Source organism: Thamnophis elegans, chromosome 6 (assembly GCF_009769535.1).
Source record: "Thamnophis elegans isolate rThaEle1 chromosome 6, rThaEle1.pri, whole genome shotgun sequence".
In the NCBI taxonomy this organism is placed as follows: domain Eukaryota; kingdom Metazoa; phylum Chordata; class Lepidosauria; order Squamata; family Colubridae; genus Thamnophis; species Thamnophis elegans.
In genome coordinates this window covers 26,039,067-26,063,484 of record NC_045546.1, presented here as the reverse complement: position 1 = coordinate 26,063,484, position 24,418 = coordinate 26,039,067, and the positions used below count along the sequence as shown (strand labels likewise).

The 24,418-nt window shown below is 35.1% G+C and overlaps 1 protein-coding gene across 3 annotated transcripts in view; it reads left to right on the top strand.

The window, feature by feature from the left end:
* Nucleotides 1-21,077, top strand: part of DCLK1 (doublecortin like kinase 1) — a 169,706-nt gene extending 148,629 nt beyond the window's left edge. For 2 of the 3 annotated variants that reach the window (XM_032220086.1, XM_032220085.1), the window contains 2 exons: nt 721-834; nt 20,913-21,077. In XM_032220086.1, coding sequence (XP_032075977.1) covers nt 721-834; nt 20,913-21,077 — 279 coding nt within the window. Of the gene's footprint in view, nt 1-720; nt 835-10,252; nt 10,327-20,912 lie in introns of all 3 variants that reach the window. The other variant, XM_032220087.1, reaches the window with a different exon arrangement.
* The last annotated feature ends 3,341 nt before the right edge of the window (nt 21,078-24,418 follow it).

Here is a 24,418-nt window from a genome sequence, read left to right as displayed (position 1 = left end):
TCATGAGTATGATGAGAATAATCATGTTTAATGTTATTATTGTATTTTTATTAGAAGATACGTTATGAAGGAAATGAAGAGTTACACAAGATATAATTGTTCAATGTATATAATTTGTGGAAGGATGTTGCACAGAAATATTTGTACCCAGACAACACACTGCTTAAGGAGAGATGAAATGTTTATATTTTTTAAAATGGAAAATAAATTAAAAAAACTTTTTAAAAAGATTGTTTAATTTTTATTTACAGTTGAATGAAATTATAATGATTGGTCTTCAAAATACATTTGTAAAAGGGTTTTAAAAGGGTCACATAGAAAATGTGGAGTCATTCTAAAAAACTATATGGTTCATGAAATAATAATGTCATTGAAATTCTTCAGGTTATTTTTTGATGTATGTAAGTGCCTCAATCTATTGAAATTAGTATGCCTTGTTTTTTGGGGTACCTTCAGGCATATTACTAAAGTTAAGGAGTAAATCATAGTAGAAAACATGATTATAACTAGGAGTTATAATATTTCGGCATCTTTGGATAGGATTTTATTCAGGAGTTCTTATAGTTCATGATAAAAGGTTAGCAAACTGTTTGTAAAGTTTAGATTCACTAAATTAATTATATTTCTGCAAATTAAAAATCCTTGGGACACAATAATTTTGGAAAAATGACCACAAAATTGTTAAAGTCCTCGAATGAATTACTTGCTTTTGTTTTGTAGGATGATGGCCTTCCGGAAACTGAGCATCAGTTGTCAGTAGCTGGGAAGATAAAGAAACATTTCAACACAGGCCCTAAACCCAACAGCACAGCTGCTGGAGTTTCCGTTATAGCAGTAAGCATCTACAATGCATTTTTCCCTCCATATTTAGAAAATGATTGCTTTTTTAGGACCCCCTCCCCCATGTTCAATTAATGTATTCAGTTTTAATTGCAGTGAAAAACAGATATTGTGTTACCCCATCATTGGGAAATCACACTTTTTAATTGCTTCATCATCGTAAGCTGCTAGGCAGCATACATATTTCTTACTGAAAATCAGTCCTTATGAAGAGAGAAATTCAATACACATTCACTGTGATGAACATTTAAAGAACATTTCAGAAGAAGAAAAAAAAATCATATCCCAATTATAAGCAAGAGACACTTCATAATGAACTAAATAAGCATGTAAAGTATAAAGAAATGCAGCCATTTTGGACGTAGATATGGCTACCTACTTAATTTGATTTGGCCATATCATGTGAATTGGCTCAATGTTAGGTCACTACAAAGGCTCCCAGTTTCACTATGCCACACAAGGCTAATCCATGCAGTGTTCTGTGTTTGAGAGATTGGTACCTGCACTGTCAGCTCAGCTGAAGATCAAGGTATTAGTTTAGCTAAAATTTCCTTACCCGAGAAATTTTAGGATTTTCTCTAACTGTAGTGAAACTGTAATAGCCATAATGAATTCCATTTTTAATGACACCAAAAAAGTTTATGATGACTTGTTATGACATAGACCAGAGGTGTCAAGCTGGTGTTGTCACGTGATGTATGGTGACTTCCCCCCCCCTTCGATAAAATGGTGAGTGTGGCCATGTGACTCATCCAGCCTGTGGGCTGCACGTTTGACACCCCTGACATAGACAGACACACAGATAGATATATAGATGAAAGACAGACAGACAGACAGACATATAGACAGACAGAGTCATCATAAAATCATATCCTAGAGTGGAAATAGAGATTAATCTATTGGTGTATTGTCTTTTATATTCTGGGATACATTTAGATATATGCTCATGAATTTTTATTCCATTTTAAGTAGCTTTATTTTGCATGCAATTTGACTAAATGCTTCCTTCCAGGCAGAAGTTAAAGTGATTTGAGATTTAAATAGAGTCAACATAAGTCTTTCAACATGCTACAGTTGTATAGCAGGACATAGTATGGGAGATTATGAGACCTGTTTAATATATCATCTGCATATCATAGTGCAAATGGAAATGAACCAGGTTCACTTTGACTCTTTGCCAAGAATATATATTTAAACCATACATTTAATAGTAGTGAAATGATTAGTATTTGTTGATCACTCGAACGTATGCAGGATATACGATTCTACTAATAAATATAATGGAGTAGTCAATTTTTTTAAATGTTCCCATCTTTTTTCTTTAAGTCTGCCTACATTTTAAGCTTCCTTCCATAATTATGCCTCCCTGAACCATGCTCCAGACTGAAACATCATAATGATTCATTGAACATGCTCATTTACTGCATTAGACTGATCAGAGTTTCTTCCCTAGCTTCACTAAATTGTAGCTGGTACAACCAGCAATTGTAGGTGGTACACTTTGGGTAGCTGTTGTATTAGTCAGAGGCTGATTTAAAGTCAGCAGAAGTAAAAACAAACAAACAAACAAACAAACCCCCAACTCATTTGGCAGAATTGGCAAATTCACCCTCCTTAGCATGGAAAATAATTTGTCATCTTTTTCTTACATTTGGACCTTATTGTTCCTATTACATTAACGGCATCATCAAACATACTGTCAATATTTTTTTAATTGGGAAACCACCATAGCTTTCCCACAACTAAAACATCCCATTGTATGCATTTTTCATATGAATTGCCAGGTATATGCTTAACGGTCCAGCTGAAACTCTTTTCAATTGGACTGCCAGCACGCTTGCCCGTGAAATGTACCGCTCAGTTCTTCTAATCTGCACTGTTTTTCATAGTTCTTACAACTCTTCAGAATGCTTTGCTAGTACCTTTTGCACCCATTTTTGCCTTCTTTATTGTGTTTACTTTTCTTTTTAAAATTTAATTTGCAAGATTTGCAGTAAAATTTGTTGTTTTCAGTAGCTCAAATATTTTAAATAAGAAAAGGTATTGCGTTGCAGCTTCAAACTGAGAATAAAAAAATGCTATGAGAATAAAGAAATACACAGATCTTTGCATTGTGTTTAGCATTGTGTTATTTTGGCACCTTATCAATTTTCTATTGGGCTTACATTATTCTATATTTCCCCATCGCTTTGGTTCATTATAAATTTGAACAAAAACCCTGCAGTTCCATTTAACTTTTTTAAAACGTTGCTGATATGTTTTTGCTAGATGACACTCAAAAACTACTCTAACTTTCATCAACTTTACAATACAATGTTAATAAATAAAATAACATTTATTAGTGCTTCTAATCCAGTTCAAATGTACTGTTCTGTGTGTACCCAGATATTGTAATGTTTAAAATGTTTCTATGTGGGCTGGAGTCCATTATGTATGTTACCTCGTACCCAGTGATGGGTTTCAAATTTTTTTAGAACCTCTTCTGTAGGTGTGGCCTGCTTTGTGGGAGTGGCTTGCCAGCCATGTGACTGGGTAGGCGTGGCCAACTTGTAAAATGTGGTGAAACTCACTTAACAATACTCTTGCTTAGCAACCAAAATGTAGGCTTAGAACTCTGGCATTTGAAGCATGCAAGTCTAAAAGCTGTCAAGTTACAAGACCCTTGCACCCCTAACCCTTTAAAAAAAACCCCATGGGTGTTCAAACTTGAGAGCTTTAAGACTTATGGACTTCAACTCCCAGATTCCCTCCTCTCGCTCTTCATCCTGGTGATGTGCAGACGGGCAGGGGGAGGGAGCTGGAACCTGTTCTAAATGGCACTGTAGATTTGTGGAACCTCTTCTATAGAAGAGGTTAGAACTGGCAGGAACCCACCCCTGCTTGTAGCTCAATAAAAATGTCAGATAGCAATAGCAATAGCATACACACACACACACACACACACACACACACGCTCGCTCGCTCACTCACTCACTCACTCACTCACTCACTCATTCCATAGTGCTTTAGAGCAGGGCTCTCCAACCTTGGCAACTTTAAGACTTGTGGACTTAAACTCCCAGAATTCCTCAGCCAGCAAAGCTCCACAAGTCTTAAAGTTACCAAGGTTATAGACTTCCTGCTTTAGAGCATTCACTGAACAGTTTACAATGTCAGCATATTGGTGTCAACAATCTAGGTTCTCATTTTACCCACCTCGGAATAATGGACGGCGGAATAAACCTTGAGCTAGTCAGGCTAAGGGCAGAGTTCACTTGCAATACTGCATTCTAGCCACTGTGCCACCACAGCTCCTAAAATGGACGTAAATGCAGTACAAGTAGTCCTTCAATTAATACCGTAATGGAGCCATTATGATTATAAGTCATGATGACCTTAAAGCAGATCATCCACATGACCAAGCCAATTAATCAACCTTTTTTGGGGTGGTCATTAAGTGACACCACAGTCATTGAGCAAATCAATTGTTTGCTGTGGGCCAGTTTTACCAAAACTCAAAAAGGATTGCCAGGTTTTGGCAAAAATCTGGTAAAATGTGGTCACATGATTTTGGGACACTTTAAATGACTTTAAATGTGGGCCAGTGGCCAAACAATTGACACGAGATCATGTGACCACAAGGGGTGACTGAGGGAAATTCAGAACTAGGGAAGTGATTTCAAATGGTTGCTAAGGTCTACTTATAATTAAGCACAACTTAATACAGGAGGGAAACTAAATGTAGGCTTGAAGCCTGGATTTAGGCTTAGAAAGGACATGCTGAATATATAAAATCTAAATATTGGCTTCTGTATTCACAAAGCTTCCCCATTTGCTTTAAATGTGATGGAGTGTTCATTCTTCTTATAAATATAAGGTTTGCCATTCTATTTTTTTCCACAAAAGAATGGCACTCATAAAATAAAGGATAAAATTATTTAGCATATGACATAACATAAGAGAATATTTGTAGCTCACGCGTGAATCCTTGATGCTCTCTAACATGACGGTTATTTTTGCCGAAGTTTCATTCATGATGATGTTATCTAGTTTGATAATCAAATGTCTGGAAGAAAACCACCAAGTTCAGAGAGTACCAAGGACTCTGTACTGTAATGGACCCTGGACCCATTACAATATGAGATCTGGAACACTACAGGGATATTTAAGGATTTAATAATATAATCATTATTAAAGCAGTTCAGAAGTTTAAACCACAATCGTTTAATTGTATTTACTGATCAAAAGTGTCTAAATCTTTCTCTTCTCCTGAAGTTCACTGAAGTGGTATTCTGGATTGGGTAAGAAGGTCAATTCCTACCGCAAGCTTCCATCTTCTTCATATTGGCTTAATGAAAGGATCTCTTTCATTAAAATGTCTTATACAGAAGTATAGGTAGCCTTATATTTAGATTCTTGTATTTAAAGATTGCCCTGTATCTACATTACTGCATGTCTACACATTAAGAAGCCAAAGCTGCTCATGGAGTTCCAAATCACATACACTACATAATAACATGCAGCACCATTCCCATCATTGGTCTTATAACAAACTGCCCACCTTTTTCAATCAACCCACCCTTTAAATGTGGCATTTTTTAAATCAGCTCCCCTTCCTGGAATTGGGTAAAATGAACTTCTACAAAATCTGTAAAAGAAAAGCGATTCTAAACAGCTGCTGTACAATTTCATAGTCAATGTTAAAAATGTCAGAAGTATGCTCACTTTTATTTTAATCGCTTTTCTTTTACAGATTTTGTAGAAGTTCATTTTACCCAATTCCTCTTGACACTGGAAGATTGAAAGATTTTCAAAGAAAATTATCTTTAAAAATGAAAGGCAGTTGACATTTTAGTGAGTCTGATGGCATATTCGCATCTCTCTTCCATTCCCTCTGTCATCTGTAGACATTTAAATGGAAAATACAATGACAAACTTTGTTGAGTACTGTTAATATTGATATTTAGGCACTTATCACTTCATCTGCCATTTATGCAAATGCATATTAAATATTAATAGGTTTTTCAAATTTTATTGAACAAATATGTTTCTAAACATCCACTTTTCAGATTCTTAAATGAAATTTCTCTCTGTGTGCCATGCCATGTAACCAAAGCTAATATAATCTTTTCTCTGAGGTTATATTTTCAATAAATAGATAAAGACAGAAGCATCAGTAAACTATTTTCTTTACACTCTTTGATTAGACTGAAAAAGTGCTTTAAAATAAGAAGTAATTGCTTCAATATTGCGAGGGCTTTCTAGCAATTTGTCACTGTTTTCTCTGAGTATTTCAAACTAGTGACTTAACTGCTGCCTTGTGGTGTCTGTAGTTACTAAAGAGTAGAGCTAGTAATTAGGGTTTAACAGAAGCCTTGAAAGACTCATTGTGAAGTGGTATTGTCCTACAGAGTTGATTAATAACATTTTCCTGTTTTGAAATTAATGAAAATAAATGAGCCTTTCTTTAAAAAAAAAATAACAGGGAGGTAGTATTGTATACTAATGAGTTGCAGTCCAATTTAATTTTCCTAATTGTGATTGGTTGCAGCATTATATTGAGTGAACTAAGATCCAATTATATATGTTGCTTTCAAGCAGACATAACAAAATCAAAGTTTGCTTTGATTTTATGAGTGTCCTTTTTTATCTATGAAAGTAAATTATTGTTTGAGGCATGAAAGTACCATGTACTGATAGAAGAAGGAAAAACAAATATAATGAAAATATATTGATCTGCAATTCTCAGAATGGTAAATACAATCTAATGTATGGGATTTTGCATGCCTTCTGCTTCCCTCTATTTTTATACAACGTTATATACTTCCTGTGGCATTTTTTTAGTTACATTTACTACCAAGAGGTAAATAGAATTTGACCAGGGTTCATCAGGCATGGGTAGACAGATGGAGGCAGGATATAATATAACCCTGATGCCTTTCAACTCACAGAGTTTAAGGCCATCTGGGTTGCATATACCATTCTGAGACCCTCTCTATATCCTTTTCTGCAGCCACCTATACCAGGACCTAGATTGCTACTAAAGCTACTGCACTGTATGTAGTCTTTTAAAGTGTGAAGGTCCATGAGTTCAATTCCCAGTAGAGGATTAGAATGCCATGGAATAACATCTGGCTCCCGCACCACAAACATTCCAAAGACGATAAAGCTACCCTGTTTCCCTGAAAATAAGCCCTCACCAGATAATAAGCCCAATAAGAGCATGTGCTAAAATAATCCCTTCCCTGCAAATAAGCCCTCCCTGAAAAGCAGCAGCCATGAGATGACCACGCTTACCGCCTCCTGCCTCAAAAATAATAAGACCTCCCCGAAAATAAGGCCAAGTGCTTATTTCGGGGTTCAAAAGAATGGGAATGCCCTAATGCCCTAATTCATAAAAGATCTACCCATCAGTAGATCAATCTTGATGACTGAGTATTCTATCCAGAATCATAGAACTATAAAATCAAGACTCTTGAACACATCTATGAACATTCTTTAAAAACAAAAATGTGTGCACGTATACAGGCACATCAACATTTGCCTACATATTTTCTGCACAGATCTGGAATTTTTTGGTGGCCTTGCAGTGAAACACTGTGATAAAATGGATTCCCAAGAGGGAAGGAGTTCCTTCCAGAGGAACAAGAATAAGCAAAGTTAATAGTTCCCAGAATTTATGTTTTGTGGTGCAAGTAGTCTGCTTTAGTTTAGCAGGATTTCTTTTTATAGGTGAGGGGCAATAAAAGATACTCCTTAAAAGAATCTCAATATGTTTGCCTTGAGTTTTGGAGCCTGGCATCAATCTTGCCAAACTAAAGCAGACAAGTCTTAATTGTGCTGTCTTTTGCTTCTACAGAATGCACTGCCTCCTGGAAATTTGGGCCACATTTCTTCACAAATACTAAGCTCAAGCTTGGGGACTGTAATTGCCCATGTTTATGAGCTTCCTGAACTGGACACTATGACACACAGAATTTGGGATTTAGATGGACCTTTACCTGATTCACCATTTATCTTTCCATGTGTTCTTTCCATACGTGTGCACATCAATAAGTACAATTAAAAACAAGGGCTATATTAATTGTGGATGTCAATTAATCAGTTAATTGAATTGGTCCTAATAACATTCTTTAGCTATTAATTATATATTCAACCATGTGATCCTTTCTATCAGAAAAGGTAGGGAGCTTAAGAGTTCTGCATTTGCAGAATAACTGCGCATCAGACTTTTCATTCTTGAACCAGTGCATTTTTGAGGGCTAGGAGCCTCTGTTCACATAATTCCAAAAGAATCCAAGAAAGTTTGAAGAAGTTGAGGTCGATCTTGATACTCAATGAGCATCTTTCCTATCACAAGTCCCTTCAGATAAATCTTTTGACTACTTGGAAAGTGTTCATCTGCTCCCCTGCTCCTTCTATCACAAAGGAAAATGCCTTTACCTTAAGTAGATTAAAAAATAGATACATTATGTTGTCAGCATTTGGGCCCATTAAACTGATGCAATTGCCAGCAACAAACCATACTGCTGGAGTAGTTGGAGAAGGCATTTCCCCTTCCTCTTATTTTGTAGGCGGCAATAAAAAGTCAGTAGAAAATACACAGAATCTATGTTGTAAGCTGAATGAAAGTAGAAGACTGGTTGTGTGTCTCTTTCTGTCTGTCTGTCTGTCTCTCTCTCTGTCTCTTTCTTTCTTTTTTTCTTTCTTTCTTTCTTTCTCTGTTTCTCTCTCATACACAGAAACAAATGTTCTGTTGGGGTTACCATGATCTCAGATGATCCATTGTCCAAAAGGACTTTACAGTTGTGATGGAACAAATGTATCTTACTCTTCTTCTTTTTTGCAAGATACCTTACAGTGGATTCAACTCAAGTGCAAAGAGCTTATATGTGTGAGCTATCCTAATTCTGCAGCCTTAAGTGGCTTGTGAATTGCACTTTTCTTTGGCACCTGAATCTGATTCGAGCAAAGAATTTATTTGGTTTTATTTACTTTCCACTATGTGTTATTTATAATTTAATTAGTGCTATGATTTTGAGTACCTAAAATGCTGAATTAAAAAAGGGATGCAAAATATCTAAGCTAATCTTTTTTCTCCACTCAAGTAATTACAGTTTAATAAAACATTTTGTTTTGAAATTCCTAGACATTGGCTGTTCAATGTTATTAGTGCATTGCCTTCATACAACAATAGATGGCAGCAGTAGATCTTGGATATAGTACTAGATACAATATAAGGCCTTCATCATTTTATCTGGAAGTCTTCAATAATTTGGGGTGTTTTAAAGTATCCAACATAAGAAAAAAGTTGATGAAAGAAAATAAACATTTTTTTTTAATTTTCTGGATTCAAAGTCAGGATGCATACTGCAACAACTAAATAACTGATTTTTTGGAGCTGTTTCAAGCAGCCTCTTGTAATTTAAATTGTAAACTTCTGGCCTTATGTCACTCTAACAAAGCACACATAAACACAAAAGGAATATATCTTTGTTCTCTTTTCTGCATTTATATGTGCTAAAGCATTTTCAAATACTAAACCGTATAGTATGCCTTGTTTCCCTTTCTGTCCCTGAAGAACTACCTGCACTAAAATAGCTTTTAATTACTTATGTGGTGCCCTGCTACACACAATGGAAAGTATTGTTTAATAAAGAATAAAACCACCCTTTTATTACTATATCAGAAGTGAAATTAAATGGAATGGTTTCTTTTTCCTTCAATTTCAAAAAAGCATGCTTCTCAAATTAATAAATTAAGTATACTTTGAATTCTGATACAAGGCTTTAGTAATGCAAATTTATACATTTTTAAGATTAAATTGTAGACTATAATAATACACAGTTATCTAGGATTATCCTTTGAATGCCAGATCAAAGTTTCTTTTTGAAACCAGTAACGGAGATTGGTGGGAATGTTAAAATGTTATCTTTTCATATTTATACATTTTCATCAATATGAAACAGCGTGGTTTTGATCTGTGAAAATCTAATCTATTTGGTTATAAAGGTGGCTACTATGATTCATAAAAAACCAAGACATACTGAAAACGAAACTGTTCACAACATTTTTATTATAAAATGGGGAAAGCTTAAGTAATGCCTTATATAGCCCTATTTTGTTTATCTTCAAACCACTGACTGTTACAAGTGGAAATAAGGGCACTATGTAGTAATTAATAAACAAGATATTAATTTAGCCAGATAAATTATTTGGTATAGGATCTTCTTCATTGTTTGTTTATTTTATTTTTATTTTTTTCCCCATTTACGTACATTTTATTTTGATTTTCTTTTTAAAATGTTAGAGTACTACCTTGTGAAACTGAAAAATAAATATGCACTAATAAACAAGGAACAGTTTTGGTCTGGAGGTCTTAATTCTCTAGCACAATATCGATCCACTGAGTTGCCCATTTCTCTCTGCTCAGCTGGACCACGGGTTTACCATCAAGAGATCAGGGTCTTTGGACTACTACCAACAACCAGGAATGTATTGGATAAGGTATGAGATGGTACAGCTCCAACAGTCAGTGTTTCCATGGCAACGTGCTGGCAGTCTCCATTAACCAGTTACTTCAGTGAATAAACATGTTTTTTTTTTTAATTTGTTACCCAGTCCATATGCTGCTTTATCAGTTTCATTTGAATCTTGATTGAGATGCCACACCCTTCATTCCCTTTCTTCACCCATTATTCACACTGACATTGCAAGCTTTTTCTTCATTGCACATGCTCAGTATCCAGCGCTCCCTCTAGTTAAAAGGACAGTGTATACAGAAAAATGAAATGTTCACGCAATATTTTATTTTATGTTAACAGTTTTGAAGGCATGTAATATCCTGTGCTCTTTCTTTTTCTACCTGTGAAATGGCAACAGGATATCAATACATCTAGATCTACATTTATATTTGTTTTTTTCTCTCTGAGATACAAAATTATATACTGTCATTTTAAATTTCCCCTTCCCAACCACAATCTTAGAATGAACAATGCATTGACATAACATAGTATTGAGAAGCTGTTCAATGAAATATAATGCATTGTATGTGCTCTGGTTAGCTTGTGTTTCCAAAGTATGCACATTTTTGTTACTCCGTTTTTAAAAGAACTGGATAAAAATGATATTGCATGAATCTACCTCTCTTTTTAGTATACCACCTTTTATTACGTGTTAGGATTGTGACTAAGAATTCCCATTCAATTGAAAGTAGGTGTTATCTGCAATGATGAATAATTTTTGCTATAGAGATGAATATGGTATCTAAAATTTCCAATTTAAATGTGTATGATATTCGTTGATGCTCAGTTTTTACATATTTTGATAACTTTATAAAGATCGGTTTTTGTAACTTTTAAAAAGATTCAGTAGGATGAACTACATATTGACAAATATTTTTATGTTCAAGGAATTGCTTTCAGTGCTGTGGATTGTGCAGATCTAACCTTTATTAATATAATTGTGGCAGTAGTCAATGCAAGCATTTACAGTAAATTAAATATTCCCTCTATATATTTTACTTAAAATATCTGGATTAGGTTGCAATGAATTACCTTTGGAAAAATTACATTTTCTGTGTCCAGAAGTTGATCTTTATAGGAAGAACAATTTTGGATGGATGCCTTCCTGAAGTATATATTCAGTTTCTATTCTATCAGTATTCAAGGTCATATCTATATGTCAGGGTATTTTAAATCTTTAATCAACTTTTATCTAATTGGATGTATTAGAAACTGATAATGCACACTTGCTTGGAAAAATTACTGTATTTGTGGTAACTTTGATTTTAACTTTTGCTTTACTACTTCATTCACACATATAGATTGATCATGAGTTTCATACTACTAAGTATACCACATTTTTATGTAAAGAATAAATTGGGACAACAGTTTTAGATCAGAAGGAATATTTAGGTGTGACTTCACACAGACCTGCAACACAATATGTTGATTGGAAATGTTTTTACCCCATCTACTAACTCAAATTCTCTACTTAGAACACTGTGTATTTAAAATGCAAAAAGATGCATAATCATAATCTTAGAAAACATTATTTGGAGAAGTTTCCTGATGGTGATGTCTCTTGTAATTCCTAGCTTTGGGGAGCAGGTGCAAAAAATCATCGAGTTATATCAGTTTTTAAATACCTTCATCTCAAATTTTCCACTAAGCTACTCACTAAGTAGCTCAATCTCGGTCCACAGGTATATATTAATTCCAGCATAACAATGCGTTCAAAAGTGTATGAGATATGAATAAATGTATTAATATAAAAATATATGTTGTTTATTGCTTTAGAGAAATTATGAAACCCATTTTAGCAGGTAAGTTAAAATGTGAAAGGGATAACATTCAAGGATTAGCATATATCTAGACAATATACTGTATGTAGATCAAAATACTATAAAATTATAAATAAAAAGAACTATTAAAAGAATTAATATGAAGACATGGCATGGTATCCTTGTGGTAATTGTATATGCTGTCTTTTAACTATTTATAGATTTTATGTATGGTCTTGACTAATGGCTTTTTAATATGTATATACTGGAAAACTGGCCATTAAGGGGCTACATTGTACATATTCAGTAGATCACAATAATTGGTACCATTCTAAGAGAAATGTTATTCTCGTGCATGCTTCATATTAATAGAAGATTATTTATCATGTAGGATCATATGACATCAGTGCCAGCTGGAACTCCTGCCTGTAAATGTATAAAAATTTCCAAGCTTGGTGATTCTGAATTTAAATCTACTATATCCTTTATTTCTAACCTCACATACTGGCCATAAATAGTGATTCATGCTCAGTCAAATTTTCACTGCACTTTAACTGAGAGTCACTTTATTTGTTCTCATGTAGAAGTTTCCACTATCTGGAATCTATCTTGTCTTTAGTAAGTTAAATAAATAATATGTATATTTGAAGGCTACAGCTAAATGTTTACCACCAAATAGTTAGCTTTCTCCAGTATATAAAGCAACAAGATAATTGAATCTTAACTTAAAATTTAAAGTATATTAACAGTTCGTTTGTAAATGTTATAATATTTTGTATTTAAAGGGTTTTCTTTAGTCCCAAAACTGATTAATGATATTGTTATTTGTATTTGTGATTGCCACCTGTAGTTTGTTGATGGGATTTCCATTGAAACATAAAGCTTTGTTGAAATTTTTACTCATGCTTTGGTCCAATGATCTGTTTAGAGACAAGATTTCCTTCCTAAAAGAACTTCAATTCAATTCAGCAGATTCTTATTCTCTATTGAAATTATTATTCTCATGAATTATACCATTTGATAGGTACATGCAAATTCCTGATGGAAACATAAAAATCATGTTGTGATGATTTTAGAAATGCTGTACTGTGTTTTTGTTCTGGTACCCCCACCCCCTCCTTTTTTTCTTCTTTTAGGCAATATGTTTATTCATGTGTGTCTATATTTGTGAGTGCAAATGCATTTATGCATTTGCCTCTATGTTCATATATGATGTTTGTGTGTGTTTGTTGTAGGCTTTGCTTTTTTCTATGCTAGCAAAGGTTTCTATCAGAAACTAAAAATAGTAATATAGTGTATATAATTTATAGTATTGTTGATATGCTAGGTAAAAACCCTAACTGAAATAAAGCAGGGAATTTGAGAACTGACAGAACCAAAGTCTCCTGTTCCTTCTATAGTGCAATAATTGTTCCTCCTCCTTGGACTATCACTAGATATTTTGTTAACATTACCAAGGAGATTATTTATTTTGGCCAAATTGGGGCATTATTAGGACAACAGCTAATATAACATAGGAGAATCAGTTTTTTTCTACTGAGACTCAGAAGTAGAATCTGTCTCACGTGTGCTATTAAAATGCCCATTATAGATTGTCATCAAGTTTAATACTTCCAATTGTTAACAATTCTAATTGCAATTGTGAACAAGACACTAGTATCCTACTCCTGGTTGACCATCCTTCAGAAATCTCTAAGATTGCAAACTTCTTATAGATAGCTGTAGAAGCTATCTGATTCCTTCCTATGTTAGTAACTATTAGCTGTTAATTGTTTTAGGATTTTCTTGCTATTTTTAAATTTCTTTTATATAGTTATTGTATTGCATGCTGGTCTTTTTACTGGGTTCTGTGTCAGACCATAATTAAATTTTGATTAATTTATAATAGATAAACTATATACAATATAGTTTATATTATTACTTTTGAATGATATATTGTAAATTGTTTTTAACATCAGTAATGGGAAGTGCAAATTATAATACACAACAGCAGAAATAAGGTTTATAGAGATTCTCAGTTATCTAGGCCATGGTTGTCCCAAAGGGGCATTTTCAAGAGGCAACTGGACTTTCTAATTTTTCTTTAAAGCCATTTTGCTCCTCATACAAAAAAGCTTCTTCAGCTTTGTTTTTCCTACCATCCAGTCAGAGCTGAAGAAGCTTCTTGGATGGGAAGCAAAGCATCTTCAAAGAAAAACAAGAAAGTCCAGTTGCCTCCTGAAAAAGCACCTTTGGGACAGCAGAAATAATGTTACACAGGGAGTTAACCTTTTTACGAAGCATAAAGATAGATGAAGAAGCTTTTAAAAAGAGGAAATGAGAGGCATTTAAGAAAGAAAAAGTAAGGTCCTCTAGAGAAAACTAACCTAAGGTATTGTTACAATCAGTCATGTATTTCCTGCAGCTCACTATTGATACAGATCAGATCTCAATTTCTGCAGCTGTCAGATGAGTGGACTCCGAGAATTCCCCAGCCCGCATGATCCTTTTGAACATATTTAATATGTAAATGATAATTTAACTTGGACATTCTAGTATTTTCATTTTGGAGGGGAAACATATTAAAAATGAGTGCCTACTTTTAAAAAAATCCAGTTCTTACACGTATATTTTATTCATTGATATCATCAAATGTTTAATAAAAATATTGTAAGGGAATCTATAGAGAAGCGCAATATTTTGTCCATTATATAACAGCATTTGGACTGATTAATTTATAATAAAAGAATTATCACATGTCTAGTAGATGGTATAATCATAATAAGATTATGAAGATATTATGTTGAGCTTCAACCTTTGAAGCTAAAGTGTTTTTGTCAAATCACTGTTCTTAAATTCCCCATTTGAAAGATATGAATATGGTGAAATGAAATGGAAGAAAATCTTAGCTTTATATCCTGCCAGAATTTAAATGGGAACATTTCTTCTTTCAAAAGAAAAAAAGAAAAAAACCATAGTGAGAAAATTGTCATTCAGTTCTGTGCTGATAGAGACAATGGTTAAATATGTTTGGAACCTAACATTAGTAGAATGACATTATATAGATTTGAGTGTGGAAGTTTTATGAGCCCAACTTTATGGTATTATATACAGTATCTTCTATTCTAATGAATTAATTAATTGATCAATTAATTATTGATTATGTCAATTATTCAAGTAATTAATTGACATAAGCAAGATCTATTACCTTGCTTATGTGAATATGAAATCACATATTGATGGAATTTTGAAGAGTGTGGTACCTCGGCACTTGTTAATTGGTTCCAGGAGGCATGATGAGTACTAAAAACAACAAGTACTAAACAAACCACATAGCTTACCACATGACCCTTTGTTTCAGCCAGCAAGGACTTCCTGTCTGTCCCTTTTCCTATGTCAGCAACCTTCCCATCCTGGCTGACTTCCTGTCCGCTCTCTGTGGCAGAGGTTGGTTGCTGCCGGCGTTATGCCGGCTCGGTGTGCGCATGCTTTGCGCTCCACAGATGTGAGTAGTTGCCTGTAAACAGTCTGCCAATGCACAGAACATTAAAAAATACCAAAAAAAAAAAACATGCTGTGGCGACCGGGTAACTGGTTCAGAGGCATGGCCAGCCTGGGTCGCTGCTGGTTTGTGACCCAAGCCAACATTCCACTAACAGTTTGCCTGAACCGGTGTGAACCAGTAGCAACCCACCTCTGTCTTGTGGCCATCCCCCACTTCCTTTTGAAATGATCTTCCTGGCATGGCTGACTTTCTGTCTGTTCTCCACAGGCATCTCCCTCTTCCTTTTGCAGCACATCAAGTACCAAACAAACAAGTACTGGGACAATATTTTTGTGTCAAAATGTATCAAGAGTCAAATTCAATGAGTTTTAAAGCAGTCAAGTATTGAGGTACCACTACAGGTCATTTAGTATTAATTGGCATGGAAACATCCGTGGAGTAAAAAAAGGTATTTATTTATTTATTAGATGTATTATAGCCTCCCCACTCCAAAAGACTCTAGGAGGCTATTATTCATTTGTTAGTTAGATTTATTTCCTGCCTTTTACTGAGGAGTTCAATTATTCTTACCCTTGAAGACATGGATTTATAATTTATTAATGTAACAAATTGTGCTTGATACTAATTACCAGTGCAAATCTTTTTAAAATAATATATTCTGTTTATTCTGGAAGTCTTACCTCGAGCAAGTGGAAAAAAAATCAAATGCAGTTTATGGTGTCTATAGGAATATTTTCACAATAATGGAACAGCTTTTCTACTATCTTATTCGAGACCTGGGACTTATTGGCGGTCATATCTAGTAATGATCAGATTTGACCCTGCTTATTATTTTCAAGAATAGTCGAAGTCAATTAGATGCTGGAGAACATCAATAGAAGGTTCTTAGTTGTCTTTGTAAACATTTTCCATGTGAATTGTTACTTGGAATTGTTAGTTCTCTATTTTTTCTTGAAACACACAGCAATTATGTGGAAAGATAAATAAATTTGTTTAGCATGTTGGGTCTTTTAGTCCATGTTTAGTGTATGATTGACTCAGAGGAAAATATGCCTAGATTCATTTAGGGTTTAATTTAAACTAGTGCCACAAATGGCATGCATAGCCTAGTTCTGATCATACCAGTGGTGGGTTTCAAAATCTTTTAGAACCTCTTCTATAGGTGTGGCTTGCTTTGTGGGAGTGGCTTGCCGGCCATGTGACCAGGTGGGAGTGGCTTGCCAGCCATGTGACTGAGTGGGAGTGGCTTGGCAGTCATGTGACTGGATGGGTGTGGCCAACTTGTAAAATGTGGTGAAACTCACTTAACAACGCTTGTGCTTAGCAATCAAAATGTTGGCTCAGAAACTCTGACATTTGAAGCACGCAAGTCTTAAAGCTGTCAAGTTACAAGACCCTTGCACCCCTAACCCTTTAGGAAAAAAAAAACCAGGGGTATTCAAACTTGACAGCTTTAAGACTTGTGGACTTCAATTCCCAGAATTCCTCCTCCAGTCATGTTGGCTCAGGAACTCTGGTATTGAAATGTGCAAGTCTTAAAGCTGTCAAGTTACAAGACCCTTGCATCCCTAACCCTTTAGGAAAAAAACCCCAGGGGTGTTCAAACTTGACAGCTTTAAGACTTGTGCACTTCAACTCCCAAAATTCCTCTTCTTGCTCTTCATTTTGATGATGTGCGGACGGGCAGGGGTAAGGAGCTGGAACAGGTTCTAAACAGCACTGTAGATTTGTGGAACCTCTTCTATAGAAGAGGTTAGAACTGGCAGGAACCCACCCCTGGATCATACCCATTAGGTCACACGACAGGACAGGTAATTAAATCTAGTCTTCCTTGCCTCAGTTTCTATCCAAATTAGTAATTAGTTTTTTTTTACCATCTTGACAAGGATGTATGGGCCATTTAAGTTGTTAAATATATTCATGGATAATCATATAAGGATTACTCTTGATGACATTGAAGGTAGATTCACTGAAGAATAAGAAAGGGCCGTACTTTTATATGTATTTATATGATACTGTGTTGGTGGCTGAGAACCTGAACACTGTATTTTACAGAAAATGCCAACTTGTATAGTTCAATGAAGACGTCATTAATGAATCAAAGACCAACAAGATTGTACTTAACAGGAAAATGGAGTAATTTGTTCATAAATTATGGAAAAACTAGAGCAAGTAAATGAATTTGTATTGTAGAATGATATGTATTGTGGTAGAATATAGAAAAAAATAGAAAAATGTTGAAACATCCAGATGCTTGCAGAAAAAAACACATATTTCAATTGTATGAATTGTTCAGAGGTGGGTTGCTCCTGGTTCAGCAGCGAACCTGTAGTGGTGGTGGCAGGAGGCTCCTCCCACCTGCCCTGCTTCTGCGTGCGCACACACACAAGCAAACTGGTAGTAAAAAAAATGGAAACCCACCACTGGAATTGTTGCATGGACCAAATGCTAGGTGATAGAAACAAAAATGACTATAAATAAGATGCTGTGTTATTGTGCAGAAGTGAGAGTTGGCTATATCAGGATAAACATTGGATATTACCAGAATGGGGTACCTAATCTGTCAGTTGAAAAATGCAAAAAGTAAGGTTAAACCTGCTAAATGAATGCAGATTGAAAACAAATATGAATTATTAGTATACAGTAAGAATGTTGACGTATATTTGTTAAGTAAGACAGAATGAATGAAAATAAAGTTGCAAAACAAATATATGAAGAAAGAGTGAATAGGTCTCAGGGAAGAGAAAAGGTAAAAAAGAAACCCATCCTCAAACTAGATGAGAGGTTTCAAGATAAATGGCAACATATGAAATGGTGTATGTCTTGGAAAGAAGTATGATTTGCAAAGATAGAAAGATAGGAGGCAGATCTGAAGTTTAAATATCTACTTTAATAGCTGTCACTTCCATGGAAGCCTGCCACTTATGTGATTGGTCAATACAGGATCAACTTTCAACTTAGTTTATTAAGATTTATACAGGAATAAACAACCTTTTAAGCTAATAGCACCAAAGGAAATTGGTAATTGCTCCATATCATCTCTTCTAATATCTCCCAACGCATCATACATAACTTCATATTCTGTACCATCCCAACCTTTGTTTTAGAAAATAGAAAACTTCTCGTTATAAGTCAAAAGAATGCTAAATAGGGACCCTTATAATTTTTTGCTAATGTATTACTACTAATATACTAATTAAACTCCTGCCTTATGGATGTGTCACAGAGCATGATTTTGCTATAGTTCTCACATGTAGGTTCCTTGTTGATCTGTATAGCTAGAAGAGCAAATGGTTGGATTAGACATAAGAGCAAAAGATTTTGATTTAAACAATATGAACCTCAATCACATAGAAATATGAGGATTAATTCATCCTTAAAATCAAAACAAAAGTTGCTTATCCTTGCACCAGGAGAGTGTTGTTCTGGATTGTACTGGAGATTTTAATTTAGACTTTCCTGCCGAAAGAAAGAATTTTTCATGAATCTGGGATTAATATAAAAATGATGTGATGTGAGTCAATCTTTAAATGAACTCCTTTTGTGTTCAGAAATATTTTAAATGCAAATCTGTATGTCATAGAATAGTAATGTATGCCATTCTCTCCATTTGTTACAGAGAATTATATACTGTAAATTCTATCTCTGTAATGTGAATATGATTCCAAATGTCTTCTGCTTTCTATTAAAATATAATCATAAAGTTGGTTTTAAAGCACAACTTTGAAAACCGTTTAGGCCTTTTTCAAGGGCCAACTGTAAACAAAGAACTTTTGGCAAACGATAGCGGTTGGAGTTTAGTATTGTCTTTTTTCCCCAAGATCCAAAGATGAACTTTTATTGCCACTTTCTATCAGTCCTTTAAATATTCTAACTATAAAACTATTAGTGGAACAATTTAGCTTAACTGAATCCATTTGCTTTATAAACTTTGCCCATCTTCTGCTTTTATTACATTTTGGGACCTTGATTGCATTATTTTAAAACATAGAGGGCTGTAATACTAACCTGCATTAATCTGATAGATTTAGTTTTAATCTTTTTATCAAAAATGCTCTGGGTATAACTGTGTTTCTGGGTCACTATATAACTGGTTGATTTTCAACAACAACAAAAATTATAAATGTCTCAAGAAGAACTGATGATATGTTTTGAAGTATAATAAAATCTTATTCATATCAGCTCATCATTTCCAACATCTCTGACAACACTTAGCTTTATTGGGTTTTTCCAGTAGTTTGAATCTGGTTTACTATAGTGAGTATTTATAGTTTAGAGACTAACTTTCAGGCCTATTTCCAGGAACTGCAGGAAATTTACATAATGTTTAAAGAGATCACAAACTAATAAAACTTGGACTGACTCTGAAAATTAAAAACATGCTTGTTAAGTCCAATGTTACATCAGGTTATTAAATAATTACTTGAATTTATGTACATAAAGTTTAAGTCTTTCCAAAAGTCTCTCTGTGTCTAAACAGGAACTAGGTTGTGGTGAGGAAAATCTAGCTGGAATAATCTAGAAAATGCATACTAAACCTGTCACCCAAGAAATTCCAGCTCACCCTGGAATTTGGTGGCAATTTAATTCACACTGAGAAACGGCCAATATGATCTGAAGAGAATGGGAAGAATAGTTTGGCTGGAAAAGTATAAAAAGAGCAACAGGAAATCTTAGTGCGAACTTATGGGAAGGAGAAGTGGTCTGTGTGCTTTTGTAGTGTGTGAGCAAATGCCTAAGTTAAAGGGAAAAGAGGAATAGTAGAGGAGTAGGAGGGCATGAAGTGAGAGAAAGAGTAAGCATGTTGAGAATATCTCTCTCTTGTCTGATTGTTCTATCAAAATCCAATATTTGTAGCAGTGTGTATTGATGGATACTTTCATTATTTTGAACATTGGCAAATATTTACCTCTCTTATTTGATTAAATTGCATTGAATTTCTATTCAGAACCGAGACCTCATTTGAAAAAGCAGGTTAGACTGCATTTTGTCTGAAACCTGAACCCATTATTCAGAAAAAAATAATAATAATAGCTTCCAGAAGTCTAACATATGGCATCCATTCAGAGACATGCACTCATACTGTACATGCTTGATGAGATCACACTGCCTCTTTATAGGTTGGATTATGCACTTTGATATGAATTGAGTCATGTAATGGATTAAAGCTTGCAAAACTAGCCAAACCTGGTGGTTGCGGAGGGTGGGGTGGGGTTAATTTGACCTGGGTTGAGGTTTGCTTTGAAAAAGAGGAAAAATGAGAGTCAGATTTGCTATTTCATGCACAGCCTAATCTCATCTATTCTCATTTTATGCCCCTGCCAGACCACCGCTCTTGATAAGGAGAGGCAGGTTTTCCGACGAAGACGCAACCCGGATGTGAGGGGACGTTTTAAGCCACAGCCACCACCTCCTGAACTCAACTCTGAATCAGAAGACTATTCACCAAGTTCATCTGAGACTGTTCGCTCACCCAATTCACCCTTTTAATACATCTCTTCTGTTGAAAGTCTTGACTTAACCCTTTGAGATTTTGACAACAATTCTTGAAACCATGTACAATTTTTCCATTTGATTTTTGTCTGTATCAGTTCCTTGACAAAGATGCCAAAAAGGAGTTTTATGGTATCTTTATTACAATTGTTTCCTATATGATTGAGATGGTATTTGTTTTCTGTCTAGACTAGCCTTCTGCAGCCTGACACCCACAAATGTGGTGGGACTGTCCTTCCAGAATTTCCAAGCATTCCTATTTCACATTTGAAGAGTACCAGATTGGGGAAGCCTAGTCTAGATTGTGATTTGCTGCTAATATGATCCTCAAAGGGTTAAGGCTATTTTGAGATATACAGTACATATAAATATAAATATATATATAATTTTCAAATGGGGATAACAGCAATGAATGTTTTCATCAATTGAGGTAGGAGCTATTATGCGTAATTTAGCATAAATTAACCCTCTGAGTGCTTAATTTTAATTTTGTCAAGCTAAAATGAGGGCTTTATCGACATTTATTTTTCCCTACATGTACTTAGTAATCTGATTTAAGTGTTCCATAATCATAAAATACACACTATGATCTTTATAGAACTTGCTTTATGTTCTTATGCAGGGGGACAAAAAAACCCCACTTAATAAACATGGACATTGGTTAGAATCTTGTGGATTATTTTAAAGGTCAAGAAGATGATGTATCCTATCTGGATTCCAAAAAATATCGATGGCTCCTAAATTTTGCTAAGAAATATGCATCCCATTCTTTACCATTTCTTATTCAAAATTCTAACAGTCTTAACATGTGTTCTACTTCTTTAAATCATTTCATAGACAGTAGAATTGTCTGAAATCAAACTATTGTGGGTGATATGGCAATAATCTCAAAAATATTGCCTTCAGTCCCCCATTTGTACATTGAAATGCAGTTTCTGGAGGTGTAGTTGAAAGAATGTGCTATGCTCACGTGCAGGTGCAGACAAAAGACACGTTTAGGAGGCAGCAATAAACACAATCAATTTTACATACTATGGATTCTTCTGTGAATATTATTGAGATGTTAACTATATGCTTATTCTCTTTTCACAATGCTTTGAAAGAAGAACAATTCATTCTACTGAAACTGTAAATCAAGGAAAGGTCTTGAAATTCCAAACATAAATAACTGTTGTTTTGAAAATTACATGATTAGCAATTACTCACCTAATGTGTTTGTAAAAATATATTTACCAGAATTTAGTGAGACTGTGTGTGTATGAGACTGGGATTAAAAAAAAAATCTGCAAAGAAATGTTCCATCAGTGTTTCAAAAACACATTTAAATTACATTAAGCATCTTTTTATAGTTTTGTTTTAAATTGTAATATTATTGTAAAATGGTCCATTCACCCATAACTTGAGTTGAATAATAAAAAAAGTTTCATTTTTCAGTTATGCTTTTCAAACTATTATTAACAAATCTTCAGCACAAATGTAGAGTATTAAATTTTCACATGTAGAGATTCTTTCCCATTCAGATACAAAAATAATTGGAAAAGAAATGTCTGTTGTACTTTTATTAATGTATTGATTTATTATTGAAAATATTTTATTTTAAGATAGAGCAATTCCTGCACATTTAAAAAAATACTTTATCCTTCCTTGTCATATGCAACTCAAGATGACAAACACCCAGTTCTCTTTTCACCTATTTTTCCACAATAACAATCCTGTGAGGTGAGTTGCCTGAGAGAGATAGTAACCCAGTGGTGGGTTTCAAATTTTTTTTGAACCTACTCTGTGGGTGTGGTCTCCCTTGTGGGAGTGGCTTGCCGGCCATGTGACCTGGTGGGAGTGGCTTGCCAGCCATGTGTTTTCTTTCTTTCTTTCTTTCTTTCTTTCTTTCTTTCTTTCTTTCTTTCTTTCTCTCTCTCTCTCTCTCTCTCTCTCTCTCCCTCACTCCCTCTCTCTCTCTCTTTCCTTCCTTTTGTCTCTCTGTCCCTTTTTCCTTTTTTTCTTTCATCTCTCTTTCACTTTTTCTTTCTTTTTTCTTTTTTTCTTTATTTCTTTCTCTCTTTCTCTTTCTCTTTGTGAGTCTGTGTGTGTGTGTGTGTGTCAGTGGTGGGTTTCAAAAAAATTTGAAACATCTTCTGTAGGTGTGGCCTGCTTTCTGGTGGAACCTCTTCTAACCGGTTCGGTAGATTTGACGAACTGGTTCTACTGAAGTGGTGCAAACTGGTAGGAACTCACCTCTGTAGTAACCAACCCAAAGTTACCCAACCGGTTTCTACACCAGCGATCAACAACTTGTGGTCCATGGACCACTGGTGGTCTGTGAGAAAATTTTGGTGGTCTGCAGAAAAAATATTTGCATTTTTTATATTACACTAAATCAGGGATCCTCAAACTACAGCCCTAGAATGAATACATGTAAAGAACATTTGTGTTGGGGTCTTTTTGTGCAGGTCAGAGGGAGGCAGAAATTATGACTTAGGGTCTGCTTCATCCTCCTGGTGTGGGGCTTTGGGCGAAGGCTGGAGGGAAGAGCCACTGGTGGTGAAAAGCCAAAGGACCTTGTTCCAGTGGGACTGCATCATGGCTTGGAACTGGCTGACCATCTCAGCCCACCAAGTCTCCAGGCACCAGTACCTGGCCTTGCACTTCCACAGATCTTTCCTCTGCTTGGAAAGCCTATGCTCGTAGTCCTCAAAGAGGTGCTTCTACTGAGCCTCCTTCTCGGTAGGATCTAATTTGAACTGAGCCAGCTATTTTGCCAACTCTTTCTCCTCACGGATGCTTAGCTCCAACAACTGCTTCCTGTTGGGGCCCTAAGGAGCCCATGCGGGGGAGGCGAGGAGTGGCTGGGAGAGGCAAATAGAGACTGGCGGGGTACCCCTCGATGTGAATGACATTGAGTTGGCCACGCCCACCCAGTCACATGACCACCTAGCTTCGTCCACTCAGCCAGTTATTAGGCAGATAGTATTAGTGGTCCACAGGATTTAAAATTATGAATTTATTGGTCTCTGAGGTCTGAAAGGTTTGTGACCACTGTTCTAGACCACCACATTAACTACTACACCATTGCATTTTTCATTGCTTAACTTTAAGGAGATTTAAAGAAAACTATAAATGAACAAGTTGCATAAATATAAATCAGTGAGATAGGCATGTGCAAGCCATGATGTTAATAGTTTTTTAATTTATAGCCGCGAAAATTTGCAATTGACTCATGGATAATCTCTGTGTTTAAGCTATGTGTAAATCTACATTGTTTCAATATCTTGTATTATACATTCTCCCCAGAAGGCAAACAATCAGATTCTTCCATCCTTCCAAGGTCAGTAAAATGAGGA